The 23085-nt window shown below is 40.0% G+C and overlaps 1 protein-coding gene across 4 annotated transcripts in view; it reads left to right on the forward strand.

Moving 5' to 3' along the window:
- Positions 1 to 23085, forward strand: part of spata17 (spermatogenesis associated 17) — a 90655-nt gene that overhangs the window by 6489 nt on the left and 61081 nt on the right. For 2 of the 4 annotated variants that reach the window (XM_042489571.2, XM_088079236.1), the window contains exons 6-9: positions 6898 to 7021; positions 11065 to 11307; positions 15373 to 15521; positions 16327 to 16435. In XM_042489571.2, the coding sequence (XP_042345505.1) occupies positions 6898 to 7021; positions 11065 to 11307; positions 15373 to 15521; positions 16327 to 16408 (598 nt within the window). In that variant the 3' untranslated portion in view covers positions 16409 to 16435. Of the gene's footprint in view, positions 1 to 6897; positions 7022 to 11064; positions 11308 to 14543; positions 14876 to 15372; positions 15522 to 16326; positions 16436 to 19078; positions 19661 to 23085 lie in introns of those variants that run through there. The other 2 variants (XM_088079222.1, XM_088079241.1) reach the window with 2 other exon arrangements.

Raw genomic sequence — 23085 nt, forward strand, 5'->3', positions numbered from 1 at the left:
AGAGAGCAGGAAGTGTAACGTGTTTGCAGTTTAATAAATATTACACAAAATGACAGGCGCCTCAATGATGAGAAATAAGTTAGTATAAATAGTGGTATACCTTTTTGTAAAAGTGTACAATTTTGAAAGGAAAGGAAATTGTTGACTGCTATACTTCACTGCTTCTCCTGTCTTTTTCCACTTCTCTTCTCTGTCTCACTATTTGTCTTGCTGTGTTTTTTGCAATATTTGTGTGTTGTAATAAAACATATTTTTTGCCCAGGGACCAGCACAGGGCCTGGAAGGGAGTCAGCTGAAACATGTCAGTTAAGATGAATTGACTTGATCAGTGTAAAGGCAGTTGGTTAAAAGGTGTACTTGTGCACCCATAACCTTAAAATGTTTGAGTGAACATGGGTGTGTAAGAGAGAGAGAGGCTTTGTAAGATCTATACTTGCAGTTGTTAACTCAGCAGAAGAGAGCAGGGACAGGGAAAAAGGAAAGGAAAAAGTGAAGGAAAGAAAGAGACAGAGAGACAAAGAGATAGGGTGGAAAGCAGAGAAAGAGAGAAGTCCTCTAAAGTGCTTGAGGCTAAGAGAGAGAGAAGTGAACGATGTGAAGAAATTAAAAATTAGCCTCTGATTTGAACCGCAGCTCGTGCATTAATAAAACATCCTGTGCTTGAGGGCTTACTGCTAGAGATACGCCATCTTTTATTTTTGACAAAAAAAGCCATCACGTTTAGCTAATAGTCACATTTTTAATGTTGCTAATATATTTTACCGGAAAATATCTTTAGGCTTCTGCTAAAATTAAATGTAAATTTGTTAAAGTGCTCCTTGGATCACTGACTTTCCCCCTCACGTCCCCACCAGCGTTCCACCTTTCCTCCACACTCCTTGCCCCTTTTAGAGGTAGGGGGAACTGTGCTGTTTAAGTCCATTAAGGGTGTTGCCACTTTGGTGTAATGACACACAAAGAGAGATACACAACAAACACACAGCTTTGTCACACGTTTTGACATTTTACCAGTGACAAAAGATGTATAACTAGTAAAATTGAGCTTATAATAGTTTATTTTTTGCTACTATGCCATGTTTCATATAGGAAACACTCATAGCCACGACATAAATGTATAGCATATTTGCTATTGTTTTTCAAACTTAACTAAAAAGTACTTAAAATGAGCAATTACAGAGGTTTCATAGTGAAAATGTTGTTGTATTGTGTAATTAGACCAAAGATTATACAACTTGTGATAACTTGTGCATCAGATCAGTTTGCATATCGAAACTCATAACAGTAACATTTTTATTTTGCAATTTTTTGGACCCTATGTAGCACAGTTGCAGATTTAAGGAGGGGCACAAAGGACAAGTCTACCTTAATATTTACAACATGTGTATATGTCCCCCCAAAGAAAAGCATTACACTAGCAGAAATTTAAGAAATTTCCACCATAAATTGATGCAGAAAATGCAAAGATTCATGCATAAAAAATCACCAGAATGCAGGAAATTAAATGTTTTGTGCTCAAAATTTCCTAGGGGAGGACTGCCAACCCTTTTGTCAAATATGTCTCCACCAGTGTTGAAATGAAATCTATGCCCTTACTGCCTAGACAAACAATAAAGCAGTAAATATTCCTATACTGCCAAACACTTGATCACCTTTTTACAAGTTTTATTTTTAAAACAATAAAATACAAAGAGCAAAGTTAGACTCGATCAGAGAAATGTGCAGGTAAAGAATTGTAAAAAAAAAGAAATAAAGAAAAATTCAAGGAGCACAAGATGTGATGTCATTTCCCTAATGGTTTCGTCTCCCTTTTTCATTATCAACTCTGTGACGTCCCCAGTCTCTCACACACACACACACACACACACACACACACACACACACACACACACACACACACACACACAGCCCCTCCTCCACAGTGGTTGGGGGTGTTGAGGTCACTTTCTCTCCAGTTAATCACATGTTTATTTAGTGCTGCCGGGGTCACGATCAATTAACGCCGCGCCGGCATTTATTTAAAATATCCTTTCTGTGTTAGCTGCTGAGCCCTCGGATCGCACGCCACCTGATCACTCACCCTGCAAAGGTCCACTTTTTAATCCACCAGCATGCTCCCTCCCTCTTTTAAGTCTGTCTGTCTGTCCAGCCCACGGCATAAATTATTCAAAGTTGGACTAATGGTCCCCATTTAGCGCAGGCTGATCGGCTGTGCATGGTAATGATATAGGAGTAATACATAGACTGCCGAACCTCTCTCTCTCTCTTCTTTCCGACTCTCTGTTTTAGTCCCTCTTTCTCAAGACAGATCTCCCCCGCACAAAACCATCTGTGTCATTTCATTAGGTACAGCATCCAGCTAATACATGCTACTTATGCTACCCTCTTCTATCCGGTGCCCTCACTCGGCCTCCCTCCCTTAATCGCTGCCTCTCTCTTTCTCCTCTTTCTCAATCTATTTTGCTCTATATATTTCTCTCCCTCTCTCTGCCACCGGTTCACTGTGCTTCAGTGTCCATCCTCATTCATCCTTCCTCTCCTTCTGCATAGCCTAATGAAGTCAGGACCCCGGCACAGTCCCCACTCTGCCACAGTTTTCCTTGATACCCCAACAATTTATCACTTTGTCAGGGAGACACTTAAAGTTCCTGGGCTTTAATAAGGGCATGCAGTGGGACGATGGGGGCAATTAGGAAAGCGGAGCAGGCCCGCTTTGCATATTTACTAAATGTGCTGGTGTCATCGCTGCCGCCACCAACACGGCCTGTTGACTGCATGAATTATTCCTCTATCTGCAATAAACAGCTGGGTAATTATTACTGCCATAATCAGATAAATAATTCTCCCTGCGATGTTGCAACGGCATGGCAAAATCTTTTAAGTTATCCTAAAGAGAACAAGGGAGAATTTATGGACTTGGTGTTGCTAGGCTGAGCAGCAGTGTGTGTGTGTGTGTGTGTGTGTGTGTGTAATTTGTGTCTTCTGGTGCTATGCTGTCTCTCTTCTGCTCTCTACTTTTTTCCTGTCTCTCTTTACTCCAGCCGTCTTCATTCCTCCCTCTCTCGTGTCCCTCTCAAGGACATTCATGAAAGGAGAGCTGCTATGGTGGAGAGAGTGCGGGCCTGCCTGCACGCCTGCCCTGCGATCATTCTCTGCTTCTATGCGTCAGTCTTTCTTTTGCTACTCTGTCTTTCTGATCCATTTTGGGTGGAGACAAGTTCACTCCTTCAGTCTGATTGGATTTTTATATTGTGTGCATGTGTGTGTGTGTGTGTGTGTGTGTGTGTGTGTGTGTGTGTGTGTGTGTTGAAGTATAATCTGGGTGCTGTGCTCTCGCTGCCTCTTTAGGGAATTACTTTTGAGAGTAGAACAATGGAGAAAAATAAGTAAAATGTTTGAAATTGACTTTTTTTCCCTTTTGAATATTAGTAATATTGATTGGAAATCATTTCAACGCTGAAATCATTGTTTGCTTCCCTGTCTTTTAGTGACATCAGTTTTACTACTTTAGTGAATTAGTTAATCAATCAGTCGGTCACTTAAATGGAAACACCGTGTTATGAGGGTGTTGAAGGTTCGATACATTGAGCCGGTCACTGTCGAAATTGACTGGCTGACTACCCTCTCCTTGCCAGCTATTGAATCATTTAATTGGAGCAATTAAAACAGCCAATCAGGTCATGCCTCCATTAAATATTTAGAACCTGGCCAATTAGCTGCTCTGGTGCTAGCCTGGAAGACCGCAGGTGTGGCCTACTGTCCCACAATGCCTCACTCTCTGATTTCCCATCACCCCTTGACACCCCGTTGTGAACCAGGTAGTAAATAATTGAGGGTGAATTGAGGAATTTAGCTGTATTATATTAGCCATTTAAATAAGTTAACAGTCCGGGGTGAAAATGTCAGTTAGACTTTCAGTTATTTGAGAGTAGTTGAAGTATTCTTGATTAGCTTGTCCAACAGTTCAGCAGCCATCGAAAGTAATTTGCAGTCAGAGTGCTCATACTTCATTATAAAGAATGCCAAACACATTATAACAATTCAGTAATCATTATATTGGAGTATATGCAACAATCCAAAAGATTCCATAATGGACAGAATATGTGCAATACTTATCTAGATATCAAACGACAATTTTATAGCAAAATGAAACTGTTTAAATAACATATAAATGTATAAAGTTCTGACGAGATGATACAATTAGAGCACATTCATAATAAAACTCTTGTCTTACAATTAAGTGACTTTTTAGTCAAATGTGAGCAACTCTAAATAACTTTTCCAGTAGCCAAAACGCATTAAATGATAGTTTTACTTTTCAAGTTTATCCTAAAACATAATCAGGTGTTCTTATGTACATTAAAACATGTTTTGCTTGCTATAATCACACCTCCTATTCATATTGGCCATGAAGAGACTTTTTCCTAATGTGCGGTCAGTGTTAAGGATGGCCAACTAAATCAGCAACCCTTCCTGCTTTCAAAGATGTAAAAGTGTTTTTGAAATAATGTTTACAATGATGATATTTCCTACCTTCTCACTCAAGAAATATACAATCATGACTTCATCAGAATTTTAACCAATGTAAGCAATCAGTTTATTGACTGCAATCTTGTTTTATAATTAATGGTAAGTAAAATCTTAAATGAAAAAGTTCTACCCTTAAGTGTTACGTACATACAGTATGTACTTCAAAAAATGCCAATATGCACAAGATTTTGTATTTTTCTTCATGTATAATATTCTTTTACAGAAGTGATAGTACATTGTCTAAGGTAATCAAGTGGTTGTTTATAAAAAAAAGATACAGCAGTATTCCAAGCCCAAGGTTGGCCACACTGTTTCTTGTTTTCTTCAGTCAGATGTACACACATACTCTCTCTCTCTCTCTCTCTCTCTCTCTCTCTCTCTCTCTCTCACACACACACACATGCACACTAAGGGCACGTGCTGCGTGCCGAACAGGGCTAATGAGGGTTGTATGTTGTGGCGGCTGGTTGGGTCGACACAGATCGAGGTGCCTTCAGCCGTTACAAATCTGTTTGGCTTTTGTCCACTACACAGCAATTAATAACACTGGGGCTGGGGGCAGGGAAGCAAAGGTCACCCATTCAGCCTGACACACACACAGACACACACATAAGGACACAGACATGTGGACACACACACACACACACACACACAAGCAAAAGTATGTGAACACAAAGTATGAACATTGATACTCACATACATGTTGCTGATACCCACACCACACACACTGATACAGTCACACTAAACTCAATCAGACACACACAGATATATATGAGAACAAGTCCTGACCCCGAAACATCATGAATCAGTTTTTAAGGCGGTATTAATGCAGCAGAAATAAATACACATATACTGTTAACATACACATGCACCAGTTGGTTTGTGAACCAGACTGTCCCACCGTAATCCAAAACTTTATATTTAACATTAATAAGTAATATCCCTGTTGGCCCAGTGGACAAATAGAGGCCATGTAACCTCTATATCCACACACACACACACACACACACACACACACACACACGCACACACAAAAAACATGTACATACAGCCACACATCTATACTTATGTTCTTAAATTACTGTGTTTAATATTGTGTAAACACACACACACAGACACATTTATACTTGCTCTCATTCTCAACACACATACGCAAACATGCACACACACACACACACACACACACACACACAAAGCGCTCTGCATATTTCATTTATTTTGTAATTTAATCTGGTGGTGAGGAAGGAATGAAAATGCAAAGGCAACAGGAATGGTGTTGTGATTTCTTTTTAAATGTCAGTAGCCGCAGAATGTGTTAACCTCACATTACAGGCACACTATGAATATTCTGATTCCTCTGTGGAGGCTTGTAATTGAAAACAGAAGTTGGGCAGAGAAAAAAACAGTAGAGACAAAGGAGAGAAAAAAGGAGGGACAAAAAAAGAGACGAAAGATTGTTGATGAGCTATGGCTAAACTCTTATTGGTATTTCTCTTGTGGAACTAGATTGGCTTTACTCTTAGCTGTGTATTTGTGTGTGTATTTTCACATTACCATGGCATGTGTGTGTTTTAGTAATTGTTTCCAATTTCCTTTTTAAGTTATTACCCCCTTGTAACAATAAGGCTGTGTGATTGCGGAATGAAATTGCTGTGTATGGGCTTTTAATGCATCCCATTTAACCAGCTTTGCTTAACAGATGTCACAGACAGACCTGTCCTGGCTGCAGTGATGAAATATATCCATCATCCTCCCACTTATATCCTCTTGTGCTCTCACTTTGCTTTTTTCCTTCCATGCAGTCTCATTTTCCTGTTTTCCCCCACAGCTCCTCTGTATTTCATTGTCTGTTCCAGTCTCTTTTATCATTAGGCAGTTTTTTTTATCCATCTGAAGGACATTTCAGGGAATTTTCGGCTTACAGAGGGCACAAATTCATGCACAAATATGTTTGCATGAAATTTACATTGTGCACATTATAGTGTTAAAATATAAGGTCAGCTGAATCTCCAGATAACAACATGTAATGAAACAGTTTCATTTAGCCTGAAAAAGGTGTCATCAAAACTTTAGTATCATATGACTCTTATAGCAAGTCATGCAGAGTTAAATTAAATAAAATTTAGGAGTTCAGTCAATCATTGTCACTCAGTAAACATAGTGTACATAAGCTAGTGTGTTTTTTAGATTGTTTTGACTGTTAATGAAGGCTTAAAATTATATTTTTATTTATTGTGTATACTGTGTATTCTCATATATTTGTCTGTGATCCCTGTCAAAAACTCACCATGCAGATTAATGAAATGTTTGTATTGACGTTTAGTGTTTGATTGTAAAAAAATATCTGTCAATGATGTGTATACCCTGTAGGATGGAGCTGGATGAACTGGAAGAACTCCAGAAGAGAGAGCGAGATTGTATTGAGATGGTGAAAGACCAGACAGCCAAGGTCTACCAAGCTCATCGGCTACACCACCTCCTGAGTACGAAGCAGGTTGGTCAACAGCATCGCAAACACATAAATGACTGCAGTAAGACCCAATCTGACCAGAGGTCGATATCAAATTGTGATTTCTTCTTAACCACAGCTGCATAAATGTTCAATCAGAAAGCAGTATCATAGCATCTGTTGGATCACAGAGGCCATTGAGATCCTGGAAAAGGCCCAAAGGACAGTAAACCCGGATTAGGGGGCATACATGTTGTCTCACACCTGGGATACTGTCCTCAAGAGACTGTCGGACAACAGGGGGCGTGGTTGTCCTCTCAAACCAGACAGGACCTGTATTAAACAGCTGACAGGACACATCAGAACAACATCACGTGACTTTTCTGAGAAAGACAGCAATCAAAACATGTCATGGTAAAAAACACCTTAACTTACAAGTTTGTCGATAAGAAAAGAAACATTTCAATGGAGACTAAACAAACCTTTCCGGACTCAAGACTTGTACACAATCGCACTTCTTTTTGCAACCAGTGGAGTTGTCGCCCACTTGCATTAGCTTCACTTTTTGGATGTGGAGGTTACCCCTTGGCACATACAAAGCTGAAGATGCAGGGACTTACATAATGATTAGGTCACGAGTCACAGAAAGGGAGCTCCTCCAAAACCAGGTTGCAAAGAGAAAAAAGAACAAGTCTTCTTTGTTTCCTTCTTACTTAAACATAGGCGGGTTGTGTAGAGTTAAAGTGTGTGTATGCGTGTATGAGTAAGTAGTGTCCTCATGGCTCTTCTGAAGTGCTGAGTGGAGTATTTTAGTGCTTCCCCTGGCACAGGTGTGCATGTATGTGTGTGTGTGTGTGTGTGTGTGTGTGTGTGTGTGTGTGTGTGTGTGTGTGTGTGTGTGTGTGTGTGCGTGCGTGTGTGTGTGTGTGTGTGTGTGTGTGTGTGCGTGTGTGTGTGTGTGTGTGTGTGTGTGGGGCATTCACGCATCTCTGTGGCTCCCCACTGGGATCATAATGAAGATAAAGCACACTGGTCACTGTTGATTCAGCACCACTACTACTCCTCTCACTCTCTCTCTTTCTCTCTCTGCCGCTCTCTCTGTTGCTCTCTCTCTCATCTTCATGCCTGTGCAACCAGCATCGTCATCATCTGGCTCACTACCTACTTCCTGCAGGTATCCCATGTTCACCTAAGATGCTAACATGCACATCACAACTTCCTAACATTTTATTACGAAGTTGGTGTAAGCTGGAGTGCAGTAGAGTTTGAATTTTGTCAGATCGTGTTTGACTCTCAAAATGCTTTGGAGTGACTGTACTGTATACAGTTCATTGTTTTTCATCACTACTAGAATGTGTATTTTATGAATAAGCAATAAAGAAAGAAAGCAAGAAGAAAAGTTTGCATGCTCTTCCCCGCCCTCCGTCCATCTCTTTCTCTCTATCTCTCTCTCGCTTTCTCTGCATATGGCAGGGGACTCTTTCCCTTCGAAGCTCTGACCTTGTCAGCAGTGAATAGATGGCTCTCCCACACAGTTCATCCTTCCTCACTTCTCGGACCCCGGCCCACACACACTTATACACACACACATACTCACACACACAACTTACCAAAAGGCCCCAAGTCCCCATGACAGAGACAGAGATGGTGTGTTCCTGGGGTCAACATCATTGCTCTTCCCGTAGCTAGGTTGGTACTTTTGGGCTTGTGTGTGCGCATGTGTGTGTGTTTGTGTGTGTATGTGTATGTGCGTGTGTCTTTAGGAATAGTGAGAACTACGTTTGTGTATGTGTTTGTGTGTCCCCTTCTGTCCATACCTGTTTGAGTAAGGTGTTTACACTCATCCCTAATGCATTTTACAGACTAATACTGAACACTAGAAAAATGGCATTAAATACACAGAAAGGGTGCATTGTATTAGGTTAGTACACTTTGATATGCTTAATTACAGTCATATGTTTTCTTGTTTGCCAGTTTTTTGTGATATTTTTAATAGATCAGGACCTTTTTTAGAAATTCCTAAGGGAGAGTGTGAAAGCAAAGTGCAGTCCAGCTGTTGTAATGCAGTAATACATTTGTAGGAGGAATATAGTATCAGTACGAAGAGTTGGTGCAAGTTTTAGTAATGACTCTCTGGTGGCACAGAATGGCAAAGCTCAAATATACAGCACCCAAAAAATTCTTTCCATGATGTACAGACTGTCATTTTCAAAGCCAAATATGTGCTTGAGTAAACATTGAATTAGAAGTTTTTTTTAGAAGTCAAGAAGGCAAATACAATTAATTATAGTAAAATGTTCCGTGCTGTTTTTGATTACATAGTAAAAATGTCTGTTGCCACTATTTTTTAAACTTTATTTTTTGATTTTAAAGGTTGTGCTGTATTAGTCATATTTACATGTGCACAATGATGCTGTGACTGCAGAAGTTAAACAGCAATGGTCTTGCTGCATACATGATTACATAACCTGAGTACTTCTTTAAGATCCTTCTACTTTAAAACCTGAAAGGGAAAGACTTAATATATTCTGCAATAGCTGTTGATGACATTATTGGAAAGAAATTAATCTCAACTAGATGTGAATCTGGCTTAATTGCATTGAAATTGAATTTGAATGTATGTGTCTCTAACTATGGTCATAAAAATGCTATAGTTTTTTGGGGGGTATTCCTATTTGACCCAATGAAAATAAATGCATAAAAACTGCACCAAGACAAGGACCCATCAGTTTAAAAAAAAATGCTATAATCCAGTTGTGTCTACAACCCACAGTTGAAGAAATTAGGGTCAATGGAGTTGAATTAAATTTTGTCTACTCATTCTGACAAACTTGACATTAACAATCAAAAGTACTCAGGGTGTAATAATGAAACATTTACTAATTAAGCAGCCTGTTAATATGTTATTTTGAAAAGAGTGAGGTTTGGGTCGATATAGTTGTAGCAATTCCCCACTTATGCCCTTTCTCTCTCCTCTCTCTCCGTTGTCCCAGTCTTTTAGAGTGGCCTAAATAGCAAGCGGTGTTATTAGCATATAGAGTAGATACAGAGTCCTCCAACTCAAAGCTTTGGTCTGGTAATTAACACACAGGCAAAAGGATCACTGTGATTTGAATAATTATTACTGAGGCCGTCTGTGGCAAATCTCTACCCCACTTCAGAACAGGGGAGGCAACGTTTTGTATGCGTGTATTTGTGTGTGTGTTGTTAAGTAATGGCACATTTGACACAGATACATCTAGGTTGTTTCTGTGGTAATTTATTGATATCTGTCTATCTATTGGTGTAAAGTGCACGCACTGAACTGCTCCAGCCAAATGTTTAACCTGGCAACATTTTGTTGGCGAAGAGCCATGGTGTATGTATTTGAGGCAGTGAAGATCAACAACTGTTGTCAGCAGGGACACAAAATGATGAATTTCCCCAAAGTTTAGGTTAATATGGATGATATGAAGGGCAATGAAAGGCAGAACTTAAATGGAAAACTATATGAAAAAGTTATTAACAAAACTGATGTTTCAAATTATCTCAGAATATTGCCTGTAATAGTTTAAATGACTAACAGTTGTTGGTTTCATTTTAAGCTTTCCCAGGAGGTGGCTGTTCTATTATTTGATGGTCCCCCTGATAAACAAAACTGCTTTTTAATTTTCCCAAACTTCAAATGGATTTTATTACATAATAGTGTTTGGGGAGTAAAACACTCAGGAGAACATCCTGGTGCCTCAAAACCCATGAAGTATAATCCATGAAGTATAATCCAACTGCAAAGTCCTTGGTTTGATTTGGGGTAGGGACCTGTGTTGCTTGTCATCTCAACAACCAGCTTTATCTTTTCCATTGTATTTTCAGTTGCACTTCATTGTTATTTGAAAAGAAACTAAGAGCGCTGAGTAAAGCGATATCTCCATAGCTAGTCAGAAATACATCTGGTGCATGCTCAGCAGCTAAATGTATGCATCAAACCATAACACATTGCTCATACTGATACTCTGTGTCTCTCCTAATCTTTCTCTATGATATATGGTTAACCTCTCTCTCTCTTTCTCTCTCTCTCTCTCTCTCTCTCTTTCTCTCTCTTTCTTCAGTGCCCAGGGGTCTTTAACTCTCCATTCAGGCAAGCCCCCCATGAGATGGAGCTACTGCTGAGGCAGGTCAAGTACCAGGCCCCCACTAGGATGGCCCCCAGAGGCAGAACTTCTCTCTTGGGCATGCCTGGCCCAGCAGCCCCCAGTTTCCCTGGGACTCTTGGATCCCCGTGGGTCAAAACCAGCGGAACCTGCTGCTCCTTCAGGCCCATACTGCCCCCCATTGCCAGCAAGAAACAGCAGGTGAGATGGTAAAAGCTAGGATCATGACAGACATGACCAGGTGGAGGCAGAGAAACAAAGTGCGGTATAAAAGAGAATATAAAAGAGACACAAATTGTAAGGGGGGGAATGAGAAAGAAAAAAAAGAGCATGCACAAGAGTTGAAAGAGAGTAATAGTTTTACAAAGTGTCATACTAATTATTTAAGACCCCCAACATCCCCTTCTTGTCCCATTGAATATGTCTCTTGATGAAAGCAGAGATCCTTTAAAACTCCTTTTAAAAAAGAATGACATCATTAAAACATGGCGGACAGCTCTCTTGGGGGCTACTGCTGCACAGAATCATTTAGTGTCTGTATTTCAGTGAGTACTACATGTGGGACTGTGTGGCTATGTGTTATTACTATCACAGTGTGTGTGTGTGTGTGTGTGTGTGTGTGTGTGTATGTGTATATACGGCATATTGAAAGGGGGTCCCATGCACTCATTTGTGTTGCTTTTCTATTCAGTGTAGCTTGTCCAAACAGTTAGATATAGATTTATTTGACAATCACAAAATAAGGATATACTATTTAATATCCCTTTAACCACATAAAGGAGTAGGAGACATAACATAAAGACAACATTGAATTTATTTGTGCAAGGTCCCTGTTCCAAAAGCCCATTTGCTTGCAATGACTGCATGTCTCTCTGCTTAGGTGAGTTTCAGAGATACTGGAAGTTCATTCCATTCAATTGCAGCCTTGTATTAAAAGTATTTTTTGCCACATGGAACTTTTGAATCCAAGCAGAATCTAAAATCTCTGAAGTGGTTAAAGTAGTAGGACAGATATTTTAGGACCTCATTATAGACAATTTGGAAAAGTCCCACCTTGATTTGTGTGGCTTTTCATCTGGATTTACTTTTAAATTTAATTTAACAGGGTTTCCCAAACATTCATTTATTTGTGGTGGCCTGATTACCACATGGTCCACCACATATTGTTTTTCTGTTTTTGGGGCTGGACTGTTAATTGGGAGTGCTTTTGGGAATATATATATGCCTTTTGGTTATTAATTGCACCCCACTTTCACAGTGCAGAGTGTACTCTAGACACAGATAGAGCAACAGAACATCAAGTGCAGTGAAACTGAGACTTATGAGTCTATTTTGCTGGGACTAAAAGTTTGCTTTCATTGCCTCGACAGCAGCTGCTCCTCTTATCAATCACTCTGATCTGATCATCTGCCATTGTATCGATTGATGAGTTATCCAATCTGCGACTCCAACTCCACATAGTGGTGCTGAGGAAAAAAAGAACTCATGAAGAGTTTCATCTGCGCATGAACCTGAAAAAAAAACTCCAAAATTAGAAACGGGGTAATGAAATGAGAGAAAAGCAAAATAACAAACCAAAAACTAAAAATTTTCTTGGCATCCAACTGGACTCTTCTTTCTTTAGAATTTATTTAATTACAATTTTAAATGGTTTTAATGCTTATTTTCTGCAGTTGACATACAGGTACCACCTGCACTTTCTCAGTATTGTTAAAGTTCATTACAGTCATTCTGCTGTTCTCTGCTACTAACCAAGAAAAGAGCTGTCATCATTATCATGTTATAGCTTTGGTGTGTTTATCTTTCGGTAAAAAAATTTAACTCTATACCCTCAATGACAATTTTACCCCGTGGTATTAAAATTGGTATTGACAACACTAGTGTGCATGCATTTGAGTGTGTATGTTGATTATCTGATGAGGAGCCATTTCACCATTTGTGTTATTTACGCTCTGTAGCTTTTTATGGGAAAGCACTTTTCCTATTATTAGTTTCTAGTAATGTAAAACATAAGTGAGCAGAAATGAGGCGTGGATCTGTCTCATTTTATTAGCTGCACTTAACACACATGCACACACGTGTGCGCGCACACACACACACACACACTTACACAGGCTGTAGTTCATTAATGGTGTCAGGAAAGTCTCTTGGTTCTGACATGAATAGAACACATTATATGTACGGCAGAATATTTATGTACGTCTGTCTTTCTCTCTGTCTCTGCCCACCTCTCTGTTTCTCTGTTTTGAGTGTATGTGTTTGTGATTAGTGCAGGAAGTACCCCTTTCTTTCTTTTGCACTCCCCCCTACACCCCCACCCCCTCCCTCCCTGGTGTGATAACTATCTAGTGGTGATGGATAAGGTTGAGGTGCTGGCTGTGGAAGTGGTCAGGCCAGGCCACCGATCCCGTGGTGATAGGAGCAAGGACAGGGTCCCCGTCCCTCCCTCTATCTCTCCCCCGTCATCCTCCCTCCTTTTTTAACACCAAACAACAACTGAAGGTCACCTCAAACAAAGCAACAACATTTAAGTTAATCTGCACTACACAAAGTTTACAAGTCACTCTCACAAAAGAGTGTATATACACTACACTACAGCCTTTTTAGATTTATTTTCGGTGGGGTCACTTTAAAATCACTTGTTAAGACAGTAACCATGCTGCTGAAAATTTGTTTCAAGTGTATTCAGTGCCTTCAGTGTGAGAGTGTGATGATCATGATGAAGTCTCAAGGCAGTGTAAGGGGGGATGTGAGGTTTGACAGGGAATGGCACGGAAATTTGTTTCTAAAAACAACATTTCTCTGACTTTGCAACATTGATATGTCAGTAGACATCAAAAAGCCATTACTGCAGGGTAGGAGCCACAATGTCAAGAGGAGGCACAAGGAATAAAATTGACAGACAGCTGTTAAAAGTTTAACTGACTTATTTAAGATTTGGTCCCAAAAATCTGTGTGGAAGTCGTTAGAGAGAAAACAGGGCATATATTCCAAGAAGTTTAGGAGGGAATTAAAGATAATGATACCATTCCTCTAAAAGAAAATAAAAGACCAAAAACAACAATGAATTTAATCTGCGATATAGCGTATGCCTTCGTTATATAATACTTAAATCTTGCCAAAAGCAGTTAAAGGAATACTTTAACTGCAAAATGACAATTTTTATATTAATTAGTTACCATGTGTAACTTTGAATTTGTGAAGCAAGCTTTGTTTTCCTGTATGCCTCCTCCTTGAGCAGAGAATCCAAAAAAGGCAAACATTTTTCATGACTTGAAATCCAGGGACTCTGTTTAACAACAGCAAAAGATTGCTTCACAAACTCTCAATCAACTTGTACAGTACAATCCAGGTCTCACTTATCCACTCAACCACAACCTCGCCCCTCCTTACCTGTCAGATCTCTTCCACGTCGCCATCTCCTTCCTCTTCCTTAGATCCTCCTCCTCCATCCACCTCACTGTGACCCCCGCCCGCCTCAGCACCATGGGGAGCAGAGCTTTCACTCTGGAACGCTCTCCCACTGGACATCCAAAACATTGACTCTCTTCCTCTCTTCAAATCCAAACTCAAAACTGTAATCGCATTGTTCCATTTTTTACTGTGTGTAGCTTTTATCTGTTGTTTTATTGTAATTGTTTTATCTTTGTAAAGTGTCCTTGAGTGCTGAGAAAGGCGCTTATAAATAAAGTGTATTATTATTATTATTATTATTATTATTATTATTATTATTATTATTATTATATGCTCAGTACTTTGCAAACGAAGAGCGGCAGTTCGATCCCTGTCTTCTCCAGTCAAGATACTGCATGTGAACGTCTAAACTTTTATTTTAGTAGGTTGTTTTTCCAAGGCATCAAAGCTGTGGTGATTTTGCCTGGGCATGTATAAACAAATCCTAATAACACAATAAATGAAAGGACTGGTAGATATGCAGCTGAGTGTGTATGTTTTCCTCTCTTTTTGACATCTTACTCACTCTGTGTCTCACACTGTTACTCTGGAATACTTGGTCTCCTCCACTTTCTCTCACCTGATATAATTTTCTTCACTTTTCCCCCTCCCTCTCTGCTTCTCTCTTGGTCTCTGTGTCACAGGAGGAGAGATGAAGAGGATTGGCCTCTGGTTTTAGCTGTAAGCCATCACTACCTGTGGGAGAGGGATCACAGAAAGAAAGAGGCGGGGGTCTGAAACGGAAAGATACAGTGATCATTATCTGATTCTTGTGTGTCTCTGTGTGTGTGTTGGTGGTTGTGATTATTCCAGGGTCTGTTCAGGGAGCCAGGGGAAGTGTGGGAGCAGCATGTGCATTGTCCTGACCTGACGTTACGTCTGCAGACCTCTTACACACACCTGGAGGAGGCCCAGAATCAGCTTCAACAACACGAGTCCATAAGACTCCCTACTGGCACATTGTGAGAATGCTGCACATACACACCCACACACACAATTAGACTACAAAAGCATTCTCATACACTGCCACACACAAAAACATTAACCAAGAGTGTTTAGTAAAAACTTTCCCAGAAGAATGCCATTTTTTTTCTTTAATTTCTTTAATACACACCAAGGCATACATGAGAGGACACATGCATTTTGTATGCACTAAAAACAGACACAGGCATGCAATAAATTCATTATTCATTAAGTAGCAACTGCACACATCTTTATTGTGAAAACCAATAGTTGTATACCAGGAGATTATTTTAAGACTGCTTTAGACCGGGTACATTATAAACAGTTTCTCCCTACTTTATTTCAAGGCTTGTATTAGTTTTAATAAGGAAGCATGTATTTATATGAGTGTTTTCATCTGTGCTGAAACACTTGGCTACAACCTCATTACCACTCTCAGGCTTATCTACTCAGTTGTGTGTGTGAAGTACTGTTATTAACCCTCTGTTTGATCTGTCTCACACAATAATTTTCCTGGTACAGTAGAATATAAGACCACCTAGTTTTCTTACAACTTCAACTTCTTCAGTCTTTTTTCCCACTGCAATCAAAAAGTAGACATATTTTAAAGGAACTTGGATATCTGAATTTTCCACTGTCTCCTGTCAGTGTATTTTGTGTTGTTTTTGTATTAGCTTAATTTTCTGCATTATGGATTTATGCTTAATCTAAGCACTGTTTTATATTCACTTAAGACTAAACAGAGCTGAACTGCAACCTTTTTGATATATGATATGGTTGCTGTTTTTGCCATTTGCCAACCAGAGAAACAGCAAGAATGCTTCCCCATCTGAGCCACAGCAGCAATTCCTTTACACAGCCAGCCTTCACCAAGAGCATCAGATAGTAGATGGCACGCTGACCGCGAGAGGAGGTAGGCTGAAAACAATAAACACAAACACAGTAGTATAGTAAAGTATAATTATTATATTTACTATCATTACTATCATTACAGTATCAGTATACCTACCATGAAGCAGATATACTGAGTTAAGTTGTCTTTGGAGACCACACACCCACCTTGTCATCATGTGTGCAGAGATGCATAGCTGATAAATGCATCCTTTTCTGCCTGGCTTCCACACACACAGAATTCATCAAGGTGGGAAAAACCACACTTAAGACCTTGTGTCGCACAGTTAATGAAGATGTGGTAAACCTAGATGTGACTCATTTATTTTAAACTGGTGCTGCACATGATCAACGTTGTTCAGCAAAAAACAGATGAATCAAATACATTATGTCTAAAACACACAATTAGGCAAGACTGTGTATATATGTGCTGTATCTTTAACAGGTCTATTGTGTTTCACTTAATTCAGAGAAGTTGTTGCAGTAGTCAACATGATTGTGTGGGATTTTTTTTTATATGTTACTTCAATTGTGAAATTCAAACAATTCAGATAGATTCAAAAGTCTTTGTGATGGTGAAGAGTGAAATTTCTGGTTAAAACAGAGGGAATCTATTGTAATCCTCTATTATTTTATAGTGATTGCACAAATTGCTCTAGACCTGTGTGAGACACAAAGCCAGGTCAGACGACACTGGTCAGTTCATGCAGACTGATGGCAGTGGGGTTACCTGGGTTTTGGTCTAAAAGGTATTATTCTCCTCCAAAAGAAAAGAGGAAAAACAGAGATGCTGTGTAGCATAACCCTTTCAACTTGAGTCGCACAAATTTGTCAAAAGTGACAGCAATTTAATAAATCGCCGCTCTCCATCACACGCATATGCACACCCACCCACACACATACACACAATTCCCAGTTATGCCCTCCACTGCCCCCTCTTCATGTATACGTAAATGAGGTGTATGCATGTGTGTGTGTGTGTGTGTGTGTGTGTGTGTGTGTGTGTGTGTGTGTGTGTGTGTTAGAGAGAGAATGTGTGTGCGTGGGCCCTGCGGTCTGGTCCAGGCATTAGGTAATTGACTGTGTCTTTGCTCAAGGCCTTTCATGGATCACCGTCCTTTATTAGCTCACTTCCCAGCACTCACACACACACACACACACACACATACGCACACACTCACACAAAGTTCCCAGCAGCTCCACCCCAACCTCTTACCCCCCACCACCAGCACCCAGACCCAATTGCCCGGAAACGAGGAGTGAAACAAGAGAGAGAGAAGAGCAAGGGAAGACAGAGAGAGCAGCGACAGGGGAATGAACTAACACGGCCCCAGGAAGTGGAGATAAATAAGTATGGGGAGTGGGTGAGTGAAAAGGGTCTCTTGCTGCTGACAACAGGAGCTGAGGGAGTAATCAGATTTGTTCAGTGCATCTATGCTATATTTGTAAAATACAGAATTGATGGAAAGCCTTTAGGTCTGTGTTTGAGCTTGTGTGGTAAATGAAGATTTTATTAAGCTAACCATTTAAATTATACCCATTGTCCACCAAAATAAATATGAGTATACATGTTTTTTTTAATGCACTTATTAAAAATAGGCGATACACTGCTATCCCAGTATGCCAGTTGACCAGCATTGTGCACGTGGTTCTGCAGCAGATTTCCTGGACAGGCTGGAAATCAGGATAGCAAACAGTAGAAAGCATCATGGAGACCAGTGAAAATGTTGAAGTGGTTACTCTTTTTTCTTACATATACAGTCTCTCTCTTAGACTCATTGCTGACTGAATATGGAACTATGTTTAAGTGCTGTTGGATGGAAAGGGGTGGTATTTTGGGGTGACAAGTCATTGAATTGTGCTGACAAAGGGGCTGATTTTAACGTGTTAAACTGGGTGTCGTATTATAAATATAGCAGGTCCTCCCATCTAAATGTCTCTCTGATGGATGCTGCAGAATGACATCTTCCAACCAGCCACTTGCCTAAAAAATATGCAACACACACACATGTGCACATGCACACATGGAGACATACAGACACATACAAAGCATCCAGACATGCATCTTACATGTTGGCTTAACTTGACCTTCCTTTTCTCTGTGACAACACTGCTGCTGTTGCTGCTGCTGCTGCTGCTGCTACTGTGCAGGATGTTGTTGAAGTTGATGATTAAGATAGCGGTGCCTGCTCTCAGCCCAGTCGTGTCATACTTCTGTCACTCAGAGCTCATCAGACCTCAGATTTCCCCCCTTTCGTCTCCCCGTCTGACACTTCATCTTTCTGCATATCTCTCTCTACCTCTATTTACCCTCTCTTTCTTCTCTCGCTCTGTGGTAATTAGTGCATTAGTCCTATCGTTGGCATCACCCCCAGCTACAGCAGCAGCCAGCAGAGCTTCTTGTCACAGCTCAGAGGGCCAATGGAGTGGACAGCTCAACCCTGGTACTCATCATCTTCATACCGTGCCCAGCCAGCCTCCCCCCAGCCACATTATCTAGCTATGTTATTCAGCCATGCTCCTAATTATTTTCAAACCCTAACCACAGCCCTCTCACCCAGCCTCTGCCACATTACCTAGCCCTGTTTGTAATCATCACCCTAAGCCTTGCCTTAGCCTCTACACAGCCTGAAGCCTCATCATTAACATAGTTTTTTTTTCCTAGTTTCAGACCACGGCTCTCCGGCTTGACCATCACAGCTCTTGGCAGTATGCACACAGCATCCCCAATACAAACCAAGCCCTAGAAATAGCCCATGACTCCTGGGCCTTTATTTACCTTAGCCATCTGTGTCACAGTAAGAAAATCTATCAATGCAAATGTAGCCCAGACTGTCAGGAAACACACATCCACACATAATCACACAGATGTTCGTCCCAGCCTCTCCAGGAACTGAATGGCCCCAACTTAGGACAAGACGGGCTAGTAAGGGTTGCCCTTTCCCCAGCTCCTTTGTGCTCTTGTCTTGCCTTACCGACTTTCTAACCTCAGACCCTAATCTGCAGCTCTGTCTGTTATTCATTTACATCCCTCATCTCTGATGAAACTCTCTCAAAGCACCATATTTTAACACCAACCTGAAATGCAGAGCTCTCTTGATAAATGTAGCTCCAACTCTATTGTTTTTGTCTAATAACCCTGTCATACCAACATGGCGATGCTGGTTGAACTTCCATTTGTTGTTGACCCACATGGTTAAGTGTGCACCATCTTAATGAATGTGCAACCATCCTCTAGACCAGATCTAACACTAAACTTGTTTGAATGGCTATATGGAAAGTTTTTTTATTAAAGTAATCACCTTTCTCACTAAAATAGGAAGGATGTGAATTACTTTGTGAATTGTTTGTGACAAAGAAATGCTCGGAAAGGCTAGGTCTGTGAATGAGTGCGTCCGACTGTTCAAGTTGGAACATTTAATACAGCTAGCACTGTAATATTCATTGTAAGATATATACTTAAAGATTTTTTAGCTTCTCCACCAGCTAAATGCACCAGCAATGACTAATTTCATATGCAGATATGGGAAAGCCCTCTCTGTCCATGCTAATTTTGTGGTTGTGTTATTAGCCATGTCACCGGCGGTGCTGCCTGTAACCATAGAGGAAAACTAATTAGGAGGCTACGTGCTAATCAAGTACACTACAGTGAGTGGTCACGTCTGTGTCTGTCTGCGCTCCAAGCCTTTCCTTCCCCTCGCATTAGACTGACACGCGTCACAACTTTCTAAAGCTAGCATCTGATCAGAACCAACCCACATTGGTACACACCAGAACACACATTTTCACATTCACCCCAGCATTCCTGAACACATGGACATATACAATCACATGCACACACATGAATACATGCACAGACCATTGCTGATAGCCTGCCCACACATACACTTCAATGTTGCAACAGCATTGTCCTCGTTACCTCCTCTCACCACAATAAACTCTCGTCCCAGATGCTCCAGTTTAGCTTTATTGTTATCATCGTATAGTGGGTGCAAAGCTTCAGGCAACGTGGACAGGAAAAGTGTGTCTACACACATACACACATACAGTTGCTCACTGTTAATGGCCTTAGCCATAATGTATCACCATGATGCATACAGCTGATGTATGAGGGATCTCTTCAATGGGAACAGTATTCATCAGCAATTAATACCTAAACCGAAATAAGCCACAAGCAGAGACAATGGAATAAGGTGGGGCAGCAAATGCATGAACTCATATGTGCCTGCCTCTTATGTGCGTCTGTCTGTGTATGTATTTCTTGTGTTATCACGTCAATCCATCTCTTCAGCTCTGCTGCATTAGTGTCCAGGTTACAGCGGTGAGAAAGAAAGAACGCTAATTCTCCATAACCATTTTACGGTGTGTGTAAAACTCTGCAGCCCCTTCATTTGCACAGCCGTAAAACATTCCCCCTGCCACACTCCTTCCTACTCAGGACCTCAGATTTATCAATTAACCCAACACTTTGCTTCCATTACGGTGGCATTTTGCACTGCGAGACCTGCATACAGAGTAACGATGAGGGCCGAGTGCACACAGCATGATATTAAATGGACAGTCTCAATTAAATGATTAGCAATCATATTTTGGTGTGACTTAAGAGAATGAATGACATTAGACTTTATTATTTATGTTCAGAGCTGTTGGACCCGACTTGACCAGATTAACTCGGGTCACTTCAGGCCAATTTTTTAACTTAATCGAATGAATTTATGTCAAGCTCCTGTTTAAAACTAATAAATAATGTGGCATTGGCAATATATCATAATTTGTGGGTTCAGATATGTTTCTTTAGGCCTGAATGCAACCTTGTGACTTACTGTAAATGAAGACATTTTCACAACAAGTCTGAAAATAAAATCAATAAGCTAACAATATTATTTTCAAAAAAGCACACATGTACTTGGGCCAGGCAATATTTCAATGTTCTGTCAATATTGGGTTATGAGACAAGATATCGTCTTAAATTTTAGACATTCTAATTGTTGTCTTTTTCTGGTTTTGAAAGCTGGAGTACAGTGAAGAGATGTAATTTTCTGAACTTTTCCAACTGTTCTAACTGTTCTGTTATTTGCCTTTACCCATTTAGTTACTGATGATTACGAATTCAAAATCTCATTGTGTAAATATTTTTTTAAAAGCACCATATTCAACCCTACTATATTGTTGCAATATACTGTGGGTATCAAGGTTTTTGGTAAAAAATATTGTTATATTTCATTTTTTCCAGCCCTAACATAAACCTTTAAAAAGTCTTATACTACTATTTTAAATAATTTAAGCTAAGTGGAAGTGCCAAACAAATAAAAAAGTAAATAAAATCTGTCATTCAGCGAGGGTTTAGTCCTTAAATTACAGCATATTGTTAGTAAAACTCAAGTCCTAGAATTCAGCAAGAAATTATGCAGTTTAGATATACCATATTTAAGTATTAGAAAGAAAGTCAATCAATGTGAAACTATTTTTGTTGCACTATACACAAGCAGTAAAACAACACAGCCACTAACAGTGTAGAATGCAGTGCAACGCTGTAAAAAGTATAAGTATGTTGCATTAAAATGGAAAGATTTAATACTTAGGTAAAGATTTCAGCAAAGGCATTATTGAGGGAAACACAATAAAATGCCTAATTTAAATAAGATTAATAACCTATTTTTAATTAATACTAATAGATAGCATTCGTTTCATTCAGACAAAAAAAGGAAAACAAAATACACCTACTGTATGAAATGCATCATCATCATGCTTATTCTGAGGCAAAGCCTAGATGGGAGATTGCTTTCAAGTTTATTTATATAGTTTCCCCTCCATGTATACATGGATGTAAGAGAAAGCAGGCAGACAAGCAGGATAAGGATGTCTGTGCTTTTAATGGACTGCCTGTCCCTGTGCAGATATGCTCCACTGAACCATACTGTATGTAGTGTGGTATAATCACTGCCTCTCTCTATCTCCATCTCCAGCCATCACTCTTTCTTTCCCTTGCTGTCTTGTTTATTTTCACTCTTGTTCTCTTTTTCTCTGTCGTCTTCATCTGCAGTACCTAGCTGCAACTTCTTTTTTTTCTGCCCCCCACACCACCTCCCCACCCCCCACCTCTTTTCGTGCAAACTATTTATGGTTGTTGCGTGTGCTATCAAATAGCTGAGTGCACAATTCACGCACGCAGAAACACACACACACACACACACACACACACACACACACACACACACACATACACACATACACACACACAGACATACTTGAGGAACATGACAGTGCTCTCATACAGCAGTGTGTTGGTGATAGAAGTCAACCCAGGCTGTGAAATGCAAATGGTTAGAATGAAACTATGGTGTAGACGGACATGGAGGATGCAGCAGACAGGATACATAGACTTACATGTGTGTTTTGTATTCAAAAAAGCAATAGAATACATTTTTTAATAGCATGGAGAAGATGTGTTTTGATTCTCTTAGGTTTCCTGTTTCCTCTTACATTTTGCATGTTCTGCTTCTCCTGAGGAATCCCCTCATGGTCTGTCCATCAGTCTGCTTTCTCTCAGATGAAAGAAGTGTTTTGGTGATACAAGCAGTGCCATTGTGGGTTTTTCCAATGTGTTTTTGATTTACATATTTTTTCTTTTGTACACTTGGTAGGCAGCCTGATGTTTATGTGAAAGCCACA

This window comes from Plectropomus leopardus, chromosome 1 (assembly GCF_026936395.1).
Source record: "Plectropomus leopardus strain MGB_pleo_1.0 chromosome 1, ASM2693639v1, whole genome shotgun sequence".
In the NCBI taxonomy this organism is placed as follows: domain Eukaryota; kingdom Metazoa; phylum Chordata; class Actinopteri; order Perciformes; family Serranidae; genus Plectropomus; species Plectropomus leopardus.